The sequence below is a fragment of the Maniola jurtina genome, chromosome 16 (genome assembly GCF_905333055.1).
Source record: "Maniola jurtina chromosome 16, ilManJurt1.1, whole genome shotgun sequence".
Classification (NCBI taxonomy): domain Eukaryota; kingdom Metazoa; phylum Arthropoda; class Insecta; order Lepidoptera; family Nymphalidae; genus Maniola; species Maniola jurtina.
This window is the reverse complement of record NC_060044.1, coordinates 11,373,001-11,398,951: the sequence shown is the minus strand read 5'-3', so window position 1 is coordinate 11,398,951 and position 25,951 is coordinate 11,373,001. Positions and strand designations below refer to the sequence as shown.

General features: G+C 37.8%; 1 protein-coding gene across 2 annotated transcripts in view; it reads left to right on the top strand.

The window, feature by feature from the left end:
• LOC123873016 (connectin-like) overlaps positions 1-25,951 on the top strand; it is a 45,777-nt gene that overhangs the window by 12,413 nt on the left and 7,413 nt on the right. Inside the window, exons 1-2 of one of the 2 annotated variants that reach the window (XM_045917660.1) lie at positions 14,617-14,950; positions 24,676-25,744. In XM_045917660.1, coding sequence (XP_045773616.1) covers positions 24,703-25,744 — 1,042 coding nt within the window. In that variant the 5' untranslated portion in view covers positions 14,617-14,950; positions 24,676-24,702. Of the gene's footprint in view, positions 1-14,616; positions 14,951-24,675; positions 25,745-25,951 lie in introns of those variants that run through there. The other variant, XM_045917661.1, reaches the window with a different exon arrangement.

The window sequence follows — 25,951 nt, the reverse complement described above, 5'->3', positions numbered from 1 at the left end:
CGGAACCCTAAAAGTTAGAGGTGCGTGCCCAGGATCGAACGCCGATCTCCCAAATAGAAGGCCAAGGTCTTAACTACTACTCACTAGGCTATTACTGCACTATTATTGCACTATTTAACCAGTACCAGTATTTAAGTTAACCAAGTTTGGACTGTATCCAAATGTATGTTTAAACGTAGTATTGTAAAATAGTTACTTGGCGGTCGAAGGACCGTGAACTTTGCTTTGTGTAAATTAATTCTAGTTAGGCGACACTTTGTAGCTAATCACCATCTCGCCTGACCTATTATTATCAATAAAGGTTTGATTCAACTTCGGATTTTAACGCAAAATTGGCGAAAAGTTCACCTATTTGTTTACCTAGTACTTAGCAAGACATTTTTTGACATTATTTCATTAATTTTTATGACGATAAATTAATTGATACTGAGAAATTGACATAAGTTTTGATTTTGACAATGATGAATTTATGAACAAAAATGAATAAATAAATTATTGTAACACAAGATAGCTATAAATGTATTAGGAAACGTATTAGATAATAAAGGCTTTTTTACTTTACTTTTACTTACTTAGCAAGAGTTGATAGACTTGTGGTAACCTTCAGCATCCTATAGGTACTCGAGGGGCCCAGTTGAGTGATTCGCTAACTCAGTGTCCTACGATTAATGATAGCCACAGCTCATTTGACATTTATTTTTAATCCATTGTAGTTTTTCTATGAATAATCATTTTTGTATCACACAGTGAGGCAGCAATGTAGAACTAACCAATATCAAATAGACTCGTTCCAACCCTCTCTGACAGTTTTCTAGGTGTCTATGATTTGGGCAATTCTATGAATTCTCTGGTAATGTTGGACAATGGTGGTATTGGTAAAATAATTGTCAAGTTAAATAAAAGTATAGTAAATCGTTTAAACTGAGTTTACCTTTAACAGTATGAATAAAAAAAACATTCAATTCGTTTCAGAGAGCTGAAACACCTCAAAGTAGGTACTCTACGCTGCGTAGCGCTAGACGTAGCGTCTACGATACACACCGTAAATGAAAAAGCATCAGTAAGGTTAGTATGAGATTTTACATCTCGCAACCGTTGATAGGATTCGAGCATTGAAACACATTAACGTCAGTATACTAAAATGGTATTTAAATGCCTTGTTTTAAAGCTCAAGTTCGTCTTTTTGTCTACAGCAAGCGCTCCACGCTGAAAATTTCAAAATAAAAATGAAATTATATAAAAACATAACTTTAAATTAAGGTTAATTTTGGTCTGAAGTTATTTTGTTTCAACTATCAAAATCTATCAACTTTGGCAACGTGAAATCTAATACTAACCCTACAGAATTGAAATGACCATTAATATCGACGAAGGCCCAATATTTGTTTCGCAAACATGGTGCTAGCCTGTAATGTAAGCCTTTATCACTTAAATATAATTACTGTGAGTTTAACCGTTTCATAATAATCGAATTTACTAAGCTATGTAACGAATTTGCTGTTCGAAAAGGTCATTCTGTTTTTTTTAAAAGACAAGTGTAAATTAAAAATTTATAACACCCCCGACAAGTGAAGATTACATTAACTAGAAAAGAGCTGATAACTTTCAAACGCCTGAACCGATTTTTTTTGGATTATAGCTAAGAACACTCTCGATCAAGCCACCTTTCAAACAAAAGAAACTAAGTTAAAATCGGTTCATTAGTTTAGGAGCTAAGATCCCACAGACAGATACATAGATACACACGTCAAACTTATAAGACCCCTCTTTTTGGGTCGGGGGTTAAAAACCAATGAAATAATGAACCGATTCCAAGCTCAATCGAAACATCGTCACGTCTTGATCTTGGCTAGCTTTACATTGATTTTGCTTTGCTTGAATATACATGAGAGTAAAATTGCTGGATGCAGTAATTAATAAAACCCAATACTCCAAATTTCTATTACCAACCACGGCCACGGTTAAAGCACTGTTTGGAATGTATCCAAATGTATTGTTTAATTGAATTGCGGCTGCATACCTACAATTTCCGAAGCTCTGAACTAGAAAAGCCTATGCAATTTCGTTGGAATGCATGTATCTGTGCGGTACGTACTTATCCATAAAATCTTATGAAAGAAATTATGGAAAACTAAATGATTAAAGTTCGGGCTTTGACCCGTGAGAGAACCACAATTTTTAGGGTTCCGTTCCGTATATCCAGGGGAAAAAAACCCTTATCGAATCACTTTCTTCTTCTTTTCTTGTTTGGTGACTTTTTGTAGTGCCAGACCAGCACAATGCACTTCGCCAGTGTCGAGTAGCTTGATGGAGGCACATGGGAGATTGGTCGGTAAAAATGTGCCAATTTTCTGAGTATTGATTAATCGAAAGCTGACCATACTCGTACTTGTTAGTAAATTACACTGTAATATCTTTGTTGTATGTCTATCTTTCTGTCTGTTGTATCTGTCAATACCCGTCAAGGGAATCAAAATTAGGGTAGGTACTTCCCGTTGACCTAGAATCATGAAAGGGGTTTGAATATTTTAGTATGGAGCCTGGCCCACCTAGTAGTCCGCCATTTTTCATTTTTTTCCATAAAATCTGTATTAATTAATAGCTGGCGTCAATACAAACGAGTATTGTATGAGACAAAATCTTCCTAAGTGTCACGTTTTCGAAATATATAAGCTGTCAAAGTCTTACTGGTGGCTAGACTTGGTTAGCTATGCTAGCCTAGTGGTTAGAACGTCCGCTTCCTAATTGGAGGCCGGGGGTTCGATCCCGGGCACGCACCACTAACATTTCAGTTATGTGCGTTTTAAGCAATTAAATGTCACTTGCTTTAACGGTGAAGGAAAACATCGTGAGGAAACCTGCATGCTTGAGAGTTCTCCATGTTCTCAAAGGTGTGTGAAGTCTGCCAATCCGCATTGGGCCAGCGTGGCAGACTATGGCCTAAACCCTTCTCATTCTGAGAGGAGACCCGTACTGAGTAGTGGCGCGGAAATGGGTTGATTATGTAAGACTTGGTTAGACTGTTGTACTGATGATGCCACCAGTACAACTTTGATAGCTAATAAACGTGTCACTTTAGAAAACTTGTCCACTTGACCAATTTTTATCAGCACATCTAGGACCTTTATAAAGCCATTCGATTTAAAAAAAACTCAGCTAAAATCGATTCAGGCTTCCGATTACATCGATACTCGTACCCCACTGAACGAGTAGTATCCCGTTAATGAACCGATTGTGAGTTTCGCAAACGTTTTTGCACTGCAATTAACATCGAAATTCGATTGCGGCTTATTTAATCACGTCGGCCGCCCGACTTTGTCGATTTCGTTTTTTTACCGCCAATTAAGTGATGGTCAGTAAAGTGCATGTTTTTCGATTTGGTATCGAATTTTTGATTAAAAGAAAATTTAATGTAGAATAGCCACAATTTTTTTTGGATGATATTTGAATCGATTAGCCGAGTTTCTTGCTGGCTCTTCTCAATAGAATTAATTTTCCTAACCGATGGTAGAGTCACCGACGTTTAAACTAAAAAAAATTAACCGTTTAAATAACAAAATGAGAAACAATAAAAACAGTGATATACAGTGCAATTTGATAATTAAGAAGAACTTTTTAATTATTTACGTACTTATCTTCAAAGGAACGGAAATATTATACGAGTATTATTGTTGAACAAGGAAAACCGCAATTGAAATTAGTTTGCAATATTATCTACTTTGTAGTATCGGGGTTGAGAAGTGCAGTTTTGTTGTTTGATTTAATAACCTTTTTATTAATTTACTAGCGACCCGCCCCGGCTTCGCACGGGTAGACATTTATTTTTTCTATTTTCCGGGATAAAATATAGCCTATACGGATTCGGAAGAATCCCTCTAAGTAATGGTAAAAGAAATTTTGAAATCGGTCCAGTAGTTTTTGAGCCTATTCAATACAAACATACAAAAATACAAAAATACAAAGGTTTCCTCTTTATAATATTAGTATAGATGGTTTTCAACAGCAGCTGGAAGAAGGATTCAAGTTTTTAGTGAAATGAAAAAGTTGGTAGCTGAGGTTTATTCTGTCTCTGTCATTAAAAAGTAATATCCAAGTTCGGTCCGAGTTTTTTATACCTGAATTTTCACGGACTTAGATCGAATGAGTGCGTAATCGCTCTTACTCTGGTTTTCCTTCGGATATCCTCATTTCTGATTTGATCACGTAGAGAAACTCGAAGCATAGCTCTTTTCATCGCCGCTGAGCTTTCTTATGAGGCCCATTGGTACTAGGCATTACTGACTTTAGTTTTCAAGCACTGAGAAACTCTGGACCAGAAGACTTCTCGAAGTTTCTCGAACGCTTCTCAGCCGAATTGGATTCGGTGGCTAATTTCTGTCTCGAAATTGGACCTACCTAGCTGAATTGAGTGTCCCAATAGAATATTATAGGTACTTTACAAAAGTTCAGCGAAGGAGTCCTTAAGAAGAAACTAAAAGAAGTATTTATTAGGGACTCCTTCGCTGACTGACTATAGTAGATTTTAATAAGCTGTAAAATAGATTTCAATAAACTGTAAAATAGTATTAGGTAATTATATATTTAATAATATTTAACATTAGAGGTTAAAGGCACGGCTTAGGATATAATTATTGAGCGCTAACTCGCCAACAAACTGTGATGCAGTTTGACGAGATATATTTTATAAGGATTTTTTTTGTGTCTGCAATTTAATAAATTTTTAAACAAAATACAAAAAATAAAACTTTCATAAAAAATTGCGTGTAATAATCCATTTAAAAACGTTAACTACCCACAGATTGTAATCAATCCTGCTCGTAAAGTAACCATATCCGTGTGGATAATTACCAAGTTTATGTTTACATCTGACAACTTTTAATTATCAGCAGTATATTATACGTTATTGCAGTCATTTTTTTTAAACGTTTTAATATTCAGGTAAATGCATCTTTTACATGCAACGACAATCATAATGATAAACTTTGTGTTTTGAAACAGAGTTTGTTTACCTGCTGAATTGGTTAAGGTAGAGTTGAATTCTTATAAAATAATTTCGTTGCAACTTTCAGGCTTTATTTAAAAACTAGCCGATGCCCGCGACTTCGCTCGCGTGGATTTAGGTTTTTCGAAATCCCGTGGGAACTCTTTGATTTTCCGGGATAAAAAGTAGCCTATGTGCTAATCCAGGATATTATATATCTCCATTCCAAATTTTAGCCAAATCCGTCCGGTAGTTTTTGCGTGAAGGAGTAACAAACACACACACACACACACACACACACACACACACACACACACACACACACACACACACACACACACACGCACACGCACACGCACACACACGTACACACACGTACACACACATACAAACTTTCGCCTTTATAATATTAGTGTGATGTTAATGTAACTTTTGTTGTTCCTTTCTTCGTTATTGAAACAGTGGGTTTAAATAAAAAGAGCAAATCAGTATAATCGCACTAATTTATTTTATCACTTCACTCAACACACTAATAATTACTCTCATATATTTGTTACTACTACACTTATTTACTTATTACACATTTATTACACACTTATTACACTTATTTACAGAGACCGGCAGTATTTCAGCTTATAATGCGTACGATACAATAATAATCCTAAAAATGAGCTCGCATGGCTTTATATGGCGTTATCCCCACCGAAGGCATCCGGCAGTTGTTGCTGAGTGGCGTTCGGCTGTCAATGGCGCTGGCGTTGGCGTTCAATGGCCGCTAGGCTATGATTGGCCGGCGTTTGGCTCGGCTTGACTCGGATAGTCTGGTTGGCGTTGGCGCGTTGCGATTGGCTGAGGCGGTGTGGCGTTACATTCGGCCGTCCTGAAACAATGAATTGCTCCCGCAATGGGAAAATGCTTGGTTAGCTTTCTGGTAGGCAATAGCTCAATAAGGTCTTCGGTTTCAAGTTATTTATCGGAACAGTTAGCACTGTTGGATATAAGATCCGTAGGCGCTGTGATATGGCTTTAAAGAGTCTGCTCAGGCATGTACAAGCTTTGTAGCCTCGAAATCCCTTAACACTGCGGGTTCTCGTAATGCCTACCAGCTTGGTTACGAAAATGAACCTGAGTAAATGCTATCAGTGATTACTTTTGTCGCAATGCTTGTGGGAACTTGCCACTAAATAACTAAATTCCTTTGTTATAATTAAATGAAATATTAATTTTGTCAGTTACATTATCTAGTTAGCTTTATCCTATCGCTTGCTATCCTTTACCGAGCATTTGCCTTGTTACGCATAACCTCCCCGAGTTTACTAATTTAAATAATTAATAGCAACATGGCATCGTGACCTAGGTAAATACCAAATTATGGATAGCACATTCTTTGAGAGTATTGTCAGTAGTCCAAATAATATCAAGTAAGCAGTTTGTCTAATCATTTTATTCGCAGTTTAGCTAGGGCCTGTGGCACAACGCGTTTAACAGGGTCTGGTTAGTGCTTGGCTTGGCTTGACTAGGCACTTGGCTCGTGGTAGTATTATGGAGGTCAAAACATACCTAACTATTAATCAGTCGACACTCGAAAACTCTAAAATGTCTACTAGTAAAAGCATTCTTATAGTCACTTTATAAGTTTGCTAGGATGTTCAAATAAGCCAAATTATGTATAATATTCTACGAAACTGATCGTTTTCGGCTAGTAACAAATTTTGCAAAAGCATCTGTAATAATCAAATTGTACCTATACTACTGATGAGCGATATCCTTTCGCTGTCTTACAAAATGGTTTTACAATATGTGGTCAGTATGAATTCTACAAAATTCTAATCCAATGCTATTGGTCTGTGATCTAAACTGCAATCTTATCTACTTTAAAACCAAGACGAAACAAAAGAACATTATTTAATTTATAAATTATTATCGTTTTTCAGTTGTACTATTTTTCCACGTTTTACTTTAGAGACATTTTTGAAAGAAAAACCGTCAACAGACTGGCTTGTAGAAAGGAAGTAGCTTCTCGTGAAGCTGTGAATGCTATTACTCTGACTTGAAAAGGAATCTCACTTAAATCCTTGCAGGGAGATCTCTCAACGAGCAACGAGATGAAAGTACTCCTATCGAAAGTAAAACTTGGCTTTCGAAAGTAAAAATTGGCTACCGAAAGTAAAACTTGGCTACCGAAAGTAAAACTTGGCTACCGAAAGTAAAACTTGGCTACCGAAAGTAAAACTTGGCTACCGAAAGTAAAACTTGGCTACCGAAAGTAAGACCTGGCTGTAGAAAATAAGACCTCGCTGCATGAAGTAAGACTTGGCTGCAGAAAGTAAGACTTGGCGGCAGAAAGTAAGACTTGGCGGCAGAAAGTAAGACTTGGCGGCAGAAAGTAAGACTTGGCGGCAGAAAGTAAGACTTGGCGGCAGAAAGTAAGACTTGGCGGCAAAAAGTACCTAAGACTTGGCGGCAGAAAGTAAGACTTGGCGGCAGAAAGTACCTAAGACTTGGCGGCAGAAAGTAAGACTTGGCGGCAGAAAGTACCTAAGACTTGGCGGCAGAAAGTAAGACTTGGCTACTGTCTTCACTTCGGCATCTATGTAATTCCGAAAACAGTTCACGATTGAATTTAGGTAATACAGGATCATCAGTTAAATAACAGTTTTCTATTCCATTCCTATTCCCTACTATGTAAGCTACATAACCAGGCAGGCATACTAACACCAACTGAACTCAAGATATTATGTAAAATGTCAGTCTAGTCGGCTTAGTGAAAATTCTTACGGTACGTCCGGTCCACCTGACTAACAATGAACGGCACAAAGCTAAATCATGGCTTTAATTAAAAGTGCCACTTGAACTTTCTACTTACATTATGATTGGACCGACAATCTAAAGGTAGAATGATAAAATTGACTCGATTGAAAGCTTATTGGCAAAAGTACGTAACGTACATGCTGCCTACAAGCACTACTTTTTTTCTAAAATGACAAAAGCATTATCAAAATCATAAGGATGTCTAACTGGTAATAATTATTATTACGTTTCCTCCAAGTGCCCGATTCTGCCTACATTACACTACCTATTTGTATTTACTCATACGCTGTGCCACTGGCTTGTATATTATACGAGACAGTCCCAAAGCCGTGAGTAAGATCTACTTACTATGCTCTCAATCATTCAAAGAATGTGATTTAAACTACAAGTTACAACATGTACAGACTTCATAAACACTAACTTTTAGTAAAAATAAAAGAACAGTCATACCATACAGCATAAATGCTTAACAGCGCTTATGTGACCCCAAATAGGCGACAATGCGGCGGCTTATAGATACCCATTGGCTGCAACCCTGCATCGTTAGCGCGCCACGATGAGGTGCCTTGCAGTGACGCGCTCGGCATCAGGCACACAGCGCACAGCAAAGCATCAGTGGTGACCATCGTAGGCGATGACGTTTGCACTTCACGAACTCACCAAAAATTCCGAGAAAAGAAAGATAAGCACAATATTATTGTTTGACTACAAGTAGCTCCCAGTCGATTCATAAAGTACGTCTGCCCCAATTATGAAAATCTATATTCATATTACATAACAATCATATAACCACATGAAAATCAATTTCACAAGAAACTCAAAAGTGAACATCATAAAATAATTCGATTTTACATTCAAATTGCGATCGCCATGCTATATGCAAAACTGAGTTCGAGCACACGGAAAGTGTTCATCAACCGATTCTGACGTAAATGATATTATTGTACCCTTAAGAATAATTTATAGGTACCCCACACGTACCCAGTGTTGTCTGTATGACTGCAGCGAGAATATCAGTGACGACGCGAAAAAAAAATAACCTTAAAGGTTTATAGAACCTTATACTATGACTGAGCCTTGTGCAAATAAAAACACTAATAGCGTCAAAGCTTGTTTCTTAAAAACTTATGGTTGAAATTTGCGGGTAGTCTGAGAACTATTGTTACCATCCGATATACTAGATTTTTTTATTTATTAATTGCTGCAAAAGTAGGGATTAAGCGTTTAATCAGTATGTATTTGTGTCAGTTCATAACCTCTCAACAATTTTAACCGATTTTGATAAATGATACGTCATTCGTCTTGATGGCGTGTGTGTCAATGGATACATAAAATTCTTTAAACAATCAATGTGGTGGATTTTATACGATTTAATGTAAGAGCCGAAAAATATGCAGCGCAAACAGCAGTCGGGAGTTTTTATTTTTTACTATTTAACTTATTGAATTACTTGTTAACTTTTTCGTACCGGTAGCACTCTAGAATTAAACTGCGAATTCAAATTGCGGGTATCTCGGCGAGATGCAACGTGAAAAGTGGATGGTTGAGCAGGTTTTTACCTAATTCGATAAAAAGTTGACTTAATAAATTGGTTGAAATTTTAGCATTAGTATTTACCGCCTTTATTTCATCAGTTATATACATACAGCACGTGTATTTTTGGTTAGGAAAACTGTAAATAAAACAATACACACGAATATCACATTCACAAAAATTAAAACTAAAACTCGTCGAGCTAGCTACCTTGCCTTACCCAAAACTAGAACAATTTATGGCAGAAAAACCCTTACCTATGAAGGAGCTAAACTGTACAACAAAATACCTGCACACATAAAAAAAATGTACACTCATTCAATCCATTTAAAACTGAATAATTAGCTGCTCACATTATGAGTAATGCGAACTACTTCAGCAAATGCGCTGAATGAGTACTTCATTAAATGGCGAATATTGTAAACTTTATTTTCTCATGTAAATGACCTTTTTTTTATGAGAATACGTCTTTAAACCTAAACCTTTATTTGACGGTCAGATATGCCACAAATTATAGTTATATTTTTAGCTTCAGCTATCACTCAAACCATTTACTCTATCCGCGAGCGTATAATGACCACCTATCATAACCCGCGTGCCCTAATACTAATTTCATAACCTCAAACAGGGTGTTAGCAATATTAACCTTTCACGGTCATCTCATCAGTAGAGGTTACAAACACGATCAACCTCATTACACTATGCATCAATATCATTAAAAACGGGATTAAAATTTGAAATGGAATAATGGATGGATCATACCTCAGTTATTACGCGTAGAAGTTGAGGGTAGGTTGCCATCGGGCGTAGAAACCATGCACGCTGCAGATGAATGTACCTCCGGTTCAAAAACTCTTCTAAGGACCTTCCGGGCCCCAGAAGTGGACGATCTTCATTGTCGCTTGATTTTTACACGGTGATTCGTTTCCCTCTTGCGGAGGATCAAAGTAGCCGGCATGTATTTGCCGGATCGTTAATTGGCGCGATTATGCATCATAACTTTCTTTATTAATCCCACTTCTGAGATGAAACAGTGGGTTTAAATAAAAAGAGCAAATCAGTATAATCGCACTAATTTATTTTATCACTTCACTCAACACACTAATAATTACTCTCATATATTTGTTACTACTACACTTATTTACTTATTACACATTTATTACACACTTATTACACTTATTTACAGAGACCGGCAGTATTTCAGCTTATAATGCGTACGATACAATAATAATCCTAAAAATGAGCTCGCATGGCTTTATATGGCGTTATCCCCACCGAAGGCATCCGGCAGTTGTTGCTGAGTGGCGTTCGGCTGTCAATGGCGCTGGCGTTGGCGTTCAATGGCCGCTAGGCTATGATTGGCCGGCGTTTGGCTCGGCTTGACTCGGATAGTCTGGTTGGCGTTGGCGCGTTGCGATTGGCTGAGGCGGTGTGGCGTTACATTATATTGTTTTTATGTTGATACAAATGCGTTTCCACTGTTAGTTATTGCTAAGAAGGAAGTAGTCTATGTAAAATTCAAAAACAGATTCGTGAAAAATCTTACATAAAAAATACCTACTCTACAAAGAATACAGCTACAAAGTCATGTGAAAAAATATTAATCTTCTTAATATATAAAACACGAAAAATGTCCGTTGTAGACTATGAAACCATCCAAACGATGTGCCCCAAACAAGTTTCATTAGAAAGGCAATAATGCGAAGATGGGCATTTGAGCAAATAAATGATAATGATTATGATTATGGGTTTTTTGCTTAGTAGCATGCCGGGTGTCCGCTAGTGCTTAATAAAATCCGTAGTACAGACACTAATGTATCATATTTAGCTAAATATGGTTCCGGCTGACAATGTCTAGTCTCCTAGAATGTCTGGAATGCAAATTACCGAGTGTCCTGTTACGTCCAATCCCATATTTGCGTATTGCACAAGTTAGGTCAAACAATGTTGAGAACACTGTTTCACAACAAAATTGACATTAGTTAAGATAAATACAAAGTTGTATTATACTTAACCGTGTCATTTAGAAACTCGCTAGACGAAATATTATAATGTTCTACTAAGTGAGTGGTTTTTGTTTTATTAAAAAGAGTTGTAAAAAGTCCACGCGAAGCATAGATTAAAGTAGCTTTCTCATTGTTAGAATTTAGAATAATACCTACCTACTCTTTCATCGTTAGAAACATTAATTCCATGGCTATTCAGAATAATTATTGTACCATACATAGTTAAGAGGAGCGCATTCGTAGCGCACTCCATATGAATGAAGTTTGATTTTTATTTTAATACTAATCAATCAAAGCCAATTTTTTTTAAGTAGGTGCGTTCTAAAAACAATTATTTATGTCTGTGGTTTGTCAAAATTCCGTAAAAATATCGCGTTATAAAGTTATACGGGCTCAAAGTTTTACATACTACGCGACAGGTTGACATGGCGATCGGGGTGGGGACGTCCCGCGACCCGCACACCCGCACAGACCCCTTCGATAACCCGGTGCAGGATAGCTCGGGTGTCGTGCGGGTGTGCGGAGCGTTCCCCCGCCTCATACCCTGATTGCCATATCTACCTGTCGCGAACCATACATGTAAAACTTCGAGTCCGTCTAACTTTGAGATAACAATATGGAAATCTATGTCATGGAAATCTGACAAACTATTTACTTACAGACAGATCCTTTTAAGAGCGCGTTAACTAACTTTTATAACTTTTATTAATTTTTATCGGTTTGTATTAAAATAAGAATCAAACATTTGTATGGAGAACGTTACGAATAAACTCCTTCGCAGGAATCAGCAGCTATGCCAATTTTCAGTACTTTACTATTGTGCCAATGTCTATTTTTTTATCTAAATTTTGACTTCCTTGATGTATTTAAATTTAATAATTTCAATTAGAGAGGAACCGTCTGATGAAGTCGGCTCTCAGACCAAAATCGTCCCAAAACTTTAGCTCAGGTAACTTTCAAATAGAGCTCAAAAACCGGTTCGAACTGTTGGAAACCACCTTAGACGTTGACCAGAGATTCACTCACTTCGTTGACGTCGTTCGTGAAGTGGGCCGCAAATATTGTCGTCATGAGCCGAAAAAGGTATCTAAGATCTCCAAAGATACCCTGGAATTAATGGAGAAGAGACGAGATACTTCCTCAGCGTTGCCTGAGTGGCATACTCTGAACAAGCGTGTCAAGAAACAAATACGGTTTGACCTCCGGCGCTATAACACCCGCAATATCCAAAATGCAATTGAGCAAAACCGAGGTTCAAAAGTGTTTGCAAAACGACTTGAGAGGAGCCACCTGACAAAGCTGAGGACTCCTGAAGGAAAGATCGTCACTTCAACACCAGAGGTGTTGAAAGAGATCGAAAGATTTTACGAACAGCTGTACTCTTCTCAGGCTCCTAGAGCGGCTCAGGACACGAGCGACAAACGAGCGACCTTGACACGCCACTACACCGAAGATATACCAGAAATTGACATTGGTGAGATGCGAATAGCCCTCAAACAACTCAATAACAACAAGGCGCCGGGTGATGACGGCATCACATCAGAACTCCTACGTGCAGGAGGTACCCCTGTACTCACAGAGCTTAAGGAGTTATTTAATGACGTCATCATGAATGGAACAACGCCGAAAGCATGGAGCAGGAGTGTAGTAATCCTCTTCTTTAAAAAAGGAGACAAGGAGCTGTTGAAGAACTACCGGCCGATTTCCCTCCTGAGCCATGTTTATAAGTTGTTTTCGAGGGTTCTTACAAATCGCCTCGCCCGAAGACTTGACGAGTTCCAACCTCCAGAACAGGCTGGGTTTCGAAAAGGCTATAGTACCGTAGACCACATACACACCTTAAGGCAGATTATACAGAAGACAGAAGAATATAATCTCCCACTCTGTCTTGCCTTTGTGGACTACGAGAAAGCCTTCGACTCTATCGAAACTTGGGCTGTTTTGGAATCTTTGCAAAGATGCCAGGTCGATTGGCGGTATATCGAGGTGCTGCGATGTATTTACGATTCTGCGTCAATGACCGTCCAAATACAGTCTCAGCAGACAAAACCTATCAGCTTGCGAAGGGGTGTTAGACAGGGGGACGTAATATCTCCAAAACTGTTTAACAGTGCACTGGAAGACCTCTTCAAAACGCTGGACTGGAAAGGACGAGGACTAAACATAAATGGCGAGTACATCTCACACCTACGGTTCGCTGACGACGTGGTTATCTTAGCAGAATCTCCGCAAGATCTCGAGGAGATGCTGTGTAGCCTAAGCCGCTCTTCCAGACGTGTCGGTCTCGGGATAAACATGGACAAAACAAAGATAATGCTCAATCAGCACGTTGTCCCGACACCGGTTCGCGTCGAAAATGTTGGCATCGAAATTGTTTCACAATACAACTACCTTGGCCAAATAATTCAACTAGGCAGAAGCAATTTCGATGAGGAAGCCAACAGAAGAATTCGGCTGGGCTGGGCAGCTTTTGGAAAGTTAAGTCAAGTCTTCTCATCGTCAATTCCTCAATGCCTGAAAACAAAAGTCTTCAACCAGTGTGTCCTTCCCGTCCTCACCTATGGTGCTGAAACGTGGACACTGACAAATGGCCTTGTTCACAAATTCAAAGTTGCTCAGCGAGCTATGGAGAGGGCTATGTTAGGAGTTTCCCTGAGGGATAAGATCCGAAATGAGGAGATCCGCAGGAGAACCAAGGTCACTGACATAGCCCAAACTATTAGCAAGCTGAAGTGGCAGTGGGCAGGCCATGCCTGTCGTAGAGGCGATAGCCGTTGGAGCCGGAAAGTCCTTGAGTGGAGACCGCGTTTAAGCAAACGTAGTGTGGGACGCCCTCCAGCACGATGGACCGACGATATAAAGCGGCTGGCGGGAAGTGGCTGGATGAGGAAGGCTGAGGACCGGGTGTGGTGGCGCTCTATAGGGAAGGCCTATGTCCAACAGTGGACGTCCACAGGCTGATGATGATGATGATGATGATGATGTATTTACACTAATATGCAGATAGTAGTCCATGTTAGTGACATTCAACTAGCCAGAGCTAGACTCCTGCAAGTTTCATTGCTAGTGGACATTAGCTTTTCAAACTATCATCAGCGGTTCGTTTGTAGTAGAACAGCTACAATGTCATGAACACAATCACTTCTGATTGGTTGACGCACGCTCACTATTAGCTACAATGCATTGCTGCAACAAGAATACCATTAATTCAGCCAATCACAATATATGAGATTGTAATAATGATTGATGCAGTTTTCCGCATACATCGGAAGTATCCGACACATCGCGTCCCAGTTCGCGGCGTGGTGTTTATTATAAAAGCACGCGTGTACTTACTCGTATAGCACGTCGACGCGACGGAGACGGGACGACACAATGTGGCCGGAAAGCGTGCCCTGTTTTCTTTGTAGTGCTGTGTGTGTTTTGTTCTACCCTGTCTCGTCTTATAAAAAGCCTGTAGACCGGCTGGTTGATAACGAAAAACCTTCATCAATAATGTTACAATCTCAATTGTTGTGATTGGTTGACTTCATGGTATTCTTACGTAGTAGGTCCAAACTAAAATCCTTGGAATCCTTACTACCTTTGGATGCGGATCAGAATTGGCTTAGTGGAACAGGTTATTATTCTTATATTATATTATTGTTATTTACCCACAATTATTTTGCAAAATAAACTTGATTTGATTTGGAAAGAGTGCAGTATTTAAATCAAAGACTGGATTGTTTGATTTTGTATAATATTGTTTCTTCTTTTTGTTTGTAATGGGTTATCTTGTGACTTAATTGCCTGAAATAAAAATTATTTATTTATTTATTATTTATTATAAATAAGTTATCCCTATTCCCATTGAGCACATAGGTTTTGACTAGGCGCCTATATGTATAGGTAGTATGTAGGTTGGTACATAAACGTTAATTATTTCGTGGACAAATAGGTACATATTATCTGCCAAAACTAGGTTATAGCTGTAAAGTAGTAGGTAAGCTTACTACTACTTCATTTAAGTAACTGTTTTAATACGACAAAGTCTAATAATTGTAATGTAATTAGAATATAATACACGAACCATTTCAAGCCATTTTCAACTCCCTCATAACGCAGAAACTATTGAACTTACATACAAAGAGGGTTTTTGTGTAGGGGGCGTTAATTAGGCGTAAAAGTATAAGTACTCAATTAGCCAATGAAACATTACATAAATCTGATGTCTATGACCATTTAACAATTAGCAAGTCACAATCCATTTAAACTCTAAACTCGTTCATAAATCTTATACAGGTACCTACTAGGTACCTAGTACGCATTATAAAAGATTTTAATTTAATTAAAAGTTATCAATTATGTGTATTGTCTATCAAGCTAACATCCTGTGGATTATGCTATATAACAATTATTATTATCAGTGTTATCAACATCCTATGTCCTAAAAGTCCCATATTGTTCAGTAGCGGGAAGAACATCAGCCTTGTGGTGTCTCCTCTTCTACGAGTAGTTTAACTATTCAGAATTATTTCGTATAGGCATCAGTTTTTGAAAATTCTCACGTTTTTGGAGATATCTAAAAAATAATTTTTATTAACCCCGACCCAAAAAGAGGGGTGTTTTAAGTTTGACCTGTGTATCTGTGTATCTGTCTGTGGCATGGTAGCTCCTAAACTAATGAACCGATTTTAATTTAGTTTTTTTTACTTGAAAGATGACTTGATCGAAAGTGTTCTTAGCTATAATTCAAGAAAATCGGTTCAGCCGTTTGAAAGTTATCAACTCTTTTCTAGTTACTGTAACCTTCACTTGTCTGGGGTGTTATAAATTTTTAATTTACACTTGTTAAACCTGTTTTCGAAACTGCTTTCTAAGAAATGTACGCCTTGGAAAACACTACCCAACACCACTGCTCGTTTTCGCGCAGTTTTCTATTTTTACCCTGGCTTTTAATTACTATAATAAACTCACGGCTGTTCTAACTGGAGTTTACGGACACAACACCGTTACCTTACGTGCCGGAAAGACCGCCCTGCTTTATTTTGTTTGGACGTGTACTGTGATAAGTGGGTTATTAATTACTTAGGACTCAGTAGTGAGGAGGCTACGCAATTTTATGAATTAGGTAATTTTTCTACAATTTTTATATCTAAACAGTATTATCTAGTACACGACAGATCGATATGGCTATCGACGCATGAGGCGGGAGGACGCCCTGCACACCCGCACGTCACCCGCGCTAACCCGCACCGGGTTAGCGCGGGAGCTGTGGGGGTATGCAGGGCGTCCCCACTCCGATTGCCATGTCGACCTGTCGCGAACTAAAAATATACCTTTCTAAATACCTATATAAAAGGAAAATTGCAAACAACTGGTCGGATTGGGCTGAAATTTTGCATACAGATATTATGACATAGAAATCCTTAAAGAAAGGATTTTTTTTGGAATTGGATTTGCAGTCCAGACGAAATCGCGAGCGAAGCTAGTTAATGTCATATTACTGTACCAGAATCCACTATATTCCACTGGCACGTGCTGGACATCGTCTGTCGTATTGGAGAAATAATAAATAAATATAAATATTATGATAGTCGGCAGATATTAATTTATTTCACGTGAATTTCGTCCGCGTGGACTACACTAATTTCAAACCCCTATTTTATTCCCTTAGGATTTGTTTTTTTTTAGTATTTATAATATTAGCCATGCTAATCATACTCCTCTTTCCCCTCCAATTAAGCGTAAAGCTTGTTCCAAGACTGGTACGAAAATAGTGCAACGGGTGGGGTTTGAACCGCCGACCTTTCGGAATCCACTCCGCTCCTCAACCGTTGAGCTATCGAGGCTTTACCAAACATACTTTCTTAGCGGCTATGTACGTTAGCTATCTGCATGCTGAATTTCAGCTCGATCTGTCTGATAGTTTGAGTTCAGTCCAGTCAGTCAGTCAGCTTTTCCTTTTATACATTTAGATACTGCTATCGTATCGACTACGTCACGTAATCTGTAAAAGTGATATTAAAAACTTCGGAGATTCCGTCACGTCGACTCAAAAAGCTGCCTCCGAAATTAATGTCTTTGTTTAGCTTACAATGGCAGCCTGTTTCAACGCCTTTCTGTTGTTACAGCCTTTACAACCTCTCTTTCTACGCTATGCCTTCGATTAAAGAGCAGCTTTATTTTTTAGCACTTTTTGACTGTAATCTTGGATACTGACGACATTGTAATGAGACATTTTTTAAAGTAAAAGCGCTGCTGTTCTCTATAATTTTTTCAAAGTGAAATCTGAAAATTCGCACTTGGCCAGCATGGTGGACTTTGACTGAAACCCTTCTCCATCCATCTTCCATCTTACACTGCATCGTAACATACCTACCATCAGATGAAATGACGGTCAAAGAATAATTTGCCATCAAATAAAAAACCGGACAAGTGCGAGTCAGACTTGCACACGAATGGTTCCGCACTATCATACGGGAAATCTCAAACCAGTATTTAATTTAAAAAAATGCAAGTTAATGATGGACAGTGACTGTCATCTTGGCATCATATGATTTAGTAAATTAATTATTTGAGGGAAATCTTTAATTTTTTTTGTTATGTAACCACAAATTCACGGTTTTTGGATTTTATACTTTACTTGTGCATCATACCTGTCATACCTGTAACAGGTAATCATATTACCTGTCATACCTGTTTGGCAGGTAATACGATTACCTGCCGAATTGCATGGTTCTAGGTCAACGGGAAGTACCCTATAGGTTTTGATTACCCTGAATTGGCAGATACGAACGGCAGACAGACAACGAAGTGATCCTATAAAGGTCCCTTTTTTCCTTTTGAGGTACGGATCCCCAAAAATCATATACCAAAACCACATAACTCTATTTAATTGATTTGACATTAGTTGTTGTCTCACAAAAGTTTTGAAGTCCTAATTTCCCTTGTCAGTTGTCATACCCACGTTACAACATTCTGGGAACAATACATAATATAAACTTAGGTCAATGCTTGGTTCTCGCACTTGCGTGTGAAGTAATTAATGAGTGTTTTGGACTTTTAATAAGAACTTAACATAAGATCCCTGGTACTCTTCTATCTTTAATTAAATTCTGAGGTCTAAAACCAGCTTGCACTTGATGTTTTTCATCAAAACATGGCGCTACTACGCCCGATCCACCTTCTTCTTCCATCCACTTCTCGCTAACTTCTTAACAACGTGGCCTAAGCTAAGTATACACATTAATTTACTACTAGAGAGAGAGGGCCAGACCTTTGTTATTTATAAAAGCTGAAAGTTTGTCTGTGTATTGTCCTAAACACAGGAGGGAATGATCAGCGACTATGAAATGTTGTTAAAGTTTAAGGGTGTCTGGAATATATGACGTGATTTCTAATACTTTGACGTAAGTTTTTTTTACACCTTTGTTACCTGTTATCTGCCAAAGTCACCATGATCGAGACTTCATAGTCACTGATCGTTCCTCCCTGTGTTGGAGGCAAAACGCAGAGAAACTTCAGCTTTTATAAAATAACAAATGTCTGGACCTCGCGGGCTCTCAGTCCATCTCCTCAGTAGAATCTGCTTACAGGACCGATGCTATTCTTGAAATGTCATAAGAATCCTGTATAAAATCACACTAATATTATAAAGGCGAAAGTTTGTATGTGTGTGTGTGTGTGTGTGTGTGTGTGTGTGTGTGTGTGTGTGTGTGTGTGTGTGTGTGTGTGTGTGTGTGTATGTTTGTTACTCTTTCACGCAATAACTACTGAATGGATTTGGCTGAAATTTGGAATGGAGATAGATAATATCCTGGATTAGCACATAGGCTACTTTTTATCCCGGAAAATCAAAGAGTTCCTAGGGGATTTTAAAAAACCGAAATCCACGCGGGCGAAGCCGCGGGCATCAGCTAGTCTGGACCTCGCGGGCTCTCAGTCCATCTCCTCAGTAGAATCTACTTACAGGACCGATGCCATTCTTGAAATGTCATGAGGATCCTGTATAAAATAAAATAAATTTTTGATTTTTGAAAAAGTTAATGGAACAAGATATGCACAACAATAAAAGGGATAAAGACGTTAACCCTATATCCTGACGGTGGGTTGGTAACGGTCAAATCGTTTTGTCTCGCCACCATACTGTCATACGGGTAATTAAACTTAATTACTTCATCAGAAGCGCTTGTGTCCTGCCAAGTAAGTATCATGTTAAGTGATTAATATCAGGTCAACTTGACTTCCTCGGAATTATAAAAAACCGGCTAAGTGCGAGTCAGACTCGCGCACCGTGGGTTCCGTACTCGGGTATTTTTTCTGATGTTGCACGATAAATCAAAATCTATTTTCCACAAAAATAAACGAAAATCTGTTTTAGAATGTACAGATAAAGCCCTTTCATAATATGATAGGTACACCACTCAGTGTATTTATCTTACTTTGAAAATTGATGTTTGATGATTGATGTGAAAATGTTCATGAACACATTTTAATTTGTTTTGTGATGTAATCACAAATTCACGAATTTTGGTTTTTTTTTCTACTTGTGCTATAAGATCTACCTACCTGCCAAATTTCATGATTCTAGGACGGACAGACAGCAAAGTGATCCTATAAGGGTTACCTTTTTCCTTTTGAGGTACGGAACCCTAAAAATGAACTCGCCCCCCCCCCCCCCCCCCCCGTTTTCTGATTCAAAGCGTTTATTTCAAAAAGTAATAATGCAGGTTTAGTTCAAAATTGTCACCATAATATCACTAGCTAATACTCAATAAAGATATAACATATTTTGACTGAGTATCCTAGTTCCTATAATATACCTATTCACATATTCTGCCTTTTCCCCATTTTGTTATACGCGTATACATTTACATTTAGGTGACTTCACGGTTAAAATCCAGCACATAATAAACAAAACTTTACTCCACCATGTGTACAGACCACATTTCACGCGAAACGAATATTTATGCGTAATTTTAATAATTTATAGTTGTGCCCGAAACACCTTCTATTTGCCTAAATATCACAGGGTGTGTAAATTTCACCCCCGCAGTGTTGTCGTTTTGGTGCGACATTACTCATGAACAACGAGCTACTCGTCTAGGAGTGGACATAGCAAACTCGTACATTTCAGACATTAATACGGCGAAAATAACCGTGTTATTTAAATTATTATCTCTTAAGCTATTTCATACATGCAGGCATGTTATATATTTTTTTAAACGAATACTTTGCACCTATGGATAAGAGAACTTAACGTATAGCACTTCATTACTGGGAAAAAGCTTAAACCGCTTGGATAGAAACTTGAGTTTTGCGGGCAGGTTATTTTTATAACGTTGAAACTACTAGGAAAGAATTTTCTGATATCTTTATATAGAACGTATAAAATCCATTAACCTCAAGTCTACATTAACGTCACTAGTCACTACCAAGCATATTTTTGACCCATTCCAGTGGTCTGATCCTTTGGGAGAAGTTACAGCGACTCCCCGCCGAGGGAACTCGCTGCTTTTTGGTCATAACTCATAAAGCTCTAGGGGCCTGAATACTTTGTTAGAGGTCGTTAAACTGTTATAATGAAGCCCGGTGGTTCTAGTTAAACGAAATTTATAAACGCTAAATTGCAGCTGGTTGTACTCGCGAGCGTTTCCTACTTGGTTTTATGTCATGTGGGCTTATGAATATTAGTAAAATGATAGTAGTCATTCGGTTATTAGTGAAAGGGTTGCGGGAATAACTCCGAAATAGAAGTGCGCGTCCGGTATCGAATTTCAGTCCTCTCGAATAGGCGGTTGAATTCTTAATAAAGATTAATTATCACTGCTGTACACACAGTCAAAGGCTATAAGTCGTTTAGCACTTTAATGATCATATTCGCGTGACACGGTTATGAACATGCGTTAGGTGTGTGTCATGTGTGGCGTGTTTAAAGAAAAGGTTTTTGATGCAATGATTTCGCGGAATTGCTACTCGAATTCTGAGGCCGACCGTACATAACTTAAAGGCCAGTGTAGATGCAATTCATTGAAGTGCTATTATATGTTATTCATTCTTACATCATCTTTTCTATTACTACTTTTTGCTTTATATTACTGGGCGAAAAGTAAGTAGTCAAACAACAATAAAGTCGTTTAAAAACCTTATAAAAACACAAAACAGGACCGCGGATACAGATGTTTGCATAATAACTGAAAGATAAACTTTTATCCCGAACTTGTTGCACAAAGTTGCGATAACAATGAAGTATTTTTCAAAAGGAAACTTTTCTGTAGCAAATACAATGATAAAATTCTAAAAAGTTTTCATGGTTATGTTCGAAATGTTCGCGATGTTTTGACGACACGAGTACGTTTATTGTATTAAAACTAAGCCTTGGTTACACATAACGCGAGGCGCCTGCAGCTAGAAGTTGTGATATTAATGGTCGACGCATAGATTGAAGTGTAGTCGAGTTTCTTGACTATCTAGTTACTTTGAGTACTTTGAGTATGTAGTTGTCAAAAAACTCGCCTATATAGAAGTATATACTTTATGTAGAGTCTAAAGTCTTAGCTTGCCGTACCGTGAAAAATTCAGTTGCTAAAACAAAACACAGAGGACTCGTGGTGTGCTTAAAAGATGCGCCTAGGATTGTCGCGCGTCGCCGCTGTTAAACCAAAATGAATAACGCTTAGTTTGGGTTATAATCCAGAAAGAAGCTGCGCCTCAAATCTGCCGGCATGCATTGTGCCTCACACTGTGTCTATAAAGGTGTTCATACAGCAAAATTGTAGAAAGTGGAGTCATACAGATTAAATCATCGCATTTAGCAAGATCAAGTGCTGCAGTTTGACTTGTTTTATACAGCATGCAGAAGAAGTCCTGTCAATAGCCACAAGAAATGTGTTGCACTTGTGGTTTATACTTGAACTGCTATCGCACTTTTTAACCGACTTCCAAAAAAGGAGGAGGTTCTCAATTCGTCGGAATCTTTTTTTTTTTTTTATGTATGTTCCCCGATTACTCAAAGACCCCTGGACCGATTTGGAAATTTTTTTTTTGTTTGAAAGGGTATACTGTGCAGATGGTCCCATATAAATTTGGTAAAGATCTGATGAATATCTTCGGAGATGGAGAACAGAACTCCTCAATAGATAGGAGCAAATTGCTCGCGATCAGTGTAATAGCTTAGTAAACAGTAGGGTTTTAACTGGGCATAGCATATTATAGTACAGTGGGCCACTAAAAATTGTGAAATAAAAAAATTTCAAAAGAAAAATAAAACCGACTTCAAAAACCACAAACACTAAAAAGTAAAAAATAACTTTTATTTAGCTACACGTGTAATGTACCTAGGTATGAAGTCGGGCGAGCTTCACTCTTGGATTTCTAATTTTGTTTTAATATGCTCGCTCGACTTCATACCTAGGTACATTACACGTGTAGCTAAATAAAAGTTATTTTTTACTTTTTAGTGTTTGTGGTTTTTGAAGTCGGTTTTATTTTGCTGTCCGCGTTGCTTACTTCCCGCGTTGTGTTGATACAGGGCCTTAAATCTGAACTCTGAAAACATTAAAATACGTAAGGTTGTATTCAAAATCGAATACGATCAAAGAGAAAACGGCAAGAATATTGGATTTACATAATATTATAGACCCGATTCAAATCCATGTATTTTTACTATTATTAGATTCTTGAATCGTTTGAAATACTTTACATAATACTGGTAGGTTTAAATGGTTTTACATATTGCTTTAAATATTAGGTCAATCGTACGTAACGGTTTTAAATGTCTATTTTTAAACCCCGACCCAAAAAGAGGGCTGCTATATAAGTTTGACGTGTGTATCTGTGTATCTGTCTGTGGCATCGCAGCTCCTGAACTAATGAACCGATTTTAATTTAGTTTTTTTTTTTTGTTTGAAAGGTGGCTTTATCGAGAGTGTTCTTAGTTAAAATCAAAGAAAATCGGTTCAGCCGTTTAAAAGTTATCAGCTCTTTTCTAGTTACTGTAACCTTCAATTGTCGGGGGTGTTATAAATTTTTAATTTACACTTGTAATTCTTAGGGCCAACGCAATCCGACGGAGTGGCTTGGAGTCGAGTCGTTGGATAACTAACTTCAACTTAGTACTATCACTACACACTTTAAGTTTTGTTATTAAATCACGTCGCAACAGAACAACGGATCGACGTGATTTTTGCTTGGGTTTGAAGATTTGGAGAGTGGCATAGGCTAATTTTTCCCGGAAAATTCACACAGGATTTTAAAACCTAAATCCAAGCAGACGAAGTCGCGGGCATCAGCTAGTACTTTGATATAGTACCTAGTAGCCCTTAAATAATTGCTTCTAAATGTTTTTTAATAGTTATAAAGTGAATAATAACTGTTATTAGTTTTTATTCTGCTTGAGTCATAATATAATACCTAACGAAAAGCGGTTACCTGATAATAAGTGAAGCTCAAAACAACACTTGAAACTACTCGTAAATACCATTATTATAAATAAATTACTCTGTTCGAGCGATCGTTATTAATTTGTACCAATTAAAACGTTAGTACGAAAATTGACAAGCACTAGGGAATTAAATGATGGTTAAATTTAATATTTATTTAAGGTATTATGTGTTTGTTTCATTGGTGTTTACTTCGAATAAATTCTGTATACTTATTTAGTATACAACCGCGGTACGTAAGGTACTATCTTATGTTTTAATTAAAACTTTTGTATTCCTGAAGAACTTAGTACTTACTAAGTAGGTATCTGCAATACAGAGGGTAGGGAACTCGTCCTTGTATTTAAGTTATTTATATGTGAATTTAATAAAGTTCTAAATTTAAAATTCTAAATGCAATCTAGATTGAGATATAATTGGATTTTGGTGCTTAGATTAAAAAAAAAATTTTATCCCTGAGGTCTGACCTTCTGTAATACAGGTCTTTCCTAGTACAGAGGGTAGAAAACTCGTTTTTGTATTTCAGTTCGACAAATAAATGTAATATGTATTTAAGTAGTAAATCCGTCTCTTTCAACATTAATATTTGATGCTTACCCAGTCTCTCAAACGGCTGACCCAATCGTATTTGTATTTCGTTTTCAGTGTATTTACCACGTCATGTAACAAAAACCCATACTATTATTATAAACGTGAAAGTGTGTCTGTCTGTCGGCTAGCTTTTCACGGCCTATCTATTGAACCGGTTTGGACGAAATATGTAATAAATAATGCAGAGGTAGCTTACATCTTAAAGAAGGACACACCTATGCTAATTTTAGTCCCGGAAAATCAAAGAGTTCCCACGGAATTTTTAAAAACTTTACTCCAATAATAAATCCAAGACAAAAGGAAATTCCTAATACGTTTTTCGTTGTTTCAGGTTTCCTCGATGTGAGGGGCAATAAATATGGACTTCAAGTACCTAATCCTAATGATTGCCTTCGCGACCGTCGAGATAACCCTGACGGAGAGTCGTCAGAATGATAAACGGAGATGGAAATCCGAAAAATCCCCCTACTCGCATTACGTTAACATTTGCGATATTCAGGACCGGGTATCCAAAGTACACTGTTATTGCGAGAGTATCAAACTAAAAACAGCTACAAAAGCCGACTGCTGGGTTTTCAACGGAGGTATAGCCGAAGACGATCCTTTCTGGTCGAATTTCTACTCTCAACCGAAAATAGAAAGGCTCACTTTTAATGTAAGGGCCGACGGCGGGCTGACATACATCCCGGCGAAGGTTATTGTTAGACTCGATCGATTGAACTATTTAAATATACAGTACGCAAATATTAACACGATACCATCATTCGCATTCACAAACTCGTCGACGCTACGGGAAATAACGCTGCAAAGAAATAAAATCGCAAAACTGGAAAGAATGGCGTTCGCCCATCTAATACTGCTCGCTAATGTAAGCCTGACAGAAAATCAGATATCTGAATTACAAAGGGACGTATTCTACGTTCTTCCGAATTTACAGAGGTTATATTTGTCGAAGAATACGATAAGCGTGCTGCACGACGGGTGTTTCAAGCATTTGAATAATTTGATAAAATTGGATCTGAACAGTAATCTGTTGACGGTCGTCGTTAGAGAAAACTTCCAGGGACTATCAAACCTGATTATGTTGGACATGAGGAACAACAAATTGATGATGATAGGAGATTTGGCATTCGCGGAACTTTGGAGCCTCCAGGAACTTTACTTGGATGGCAACGAAATAGAATTTATCTCCGAACGAGGTTTCGGCGGATTGACTCAGCTCAAGAAACTTTCTTTAGCCGATAATAAGTTACGAGTGTTGGATGACGGGGTGTTCGATGATATACAAAAGTTGAATGTTCTCGATTTAAGGAATAACAACTTGGAAACATTGAAACAAGAAATTTTACGGAATGTAGTCGAAAATATGAAAACGAATTATGCGCTGATTTCTCTGGACGGTAAGTTATTTTTTTTTTTTAATTTATACCTACGAATAAAAAATAAGTGGATAGAAGAGCACTTATGTACCAGGCAAGAAAGATTACACATCAAACTTTAGAAAGAAATGGCGATTTCGTAGAGCGTTGTCTCTGTCGTTAAGGCATAGGTCACATAGGTCTTTTCTTTCTGTCTTCCTGGGTTTTTTTTCCACACTCCGCTCCGCA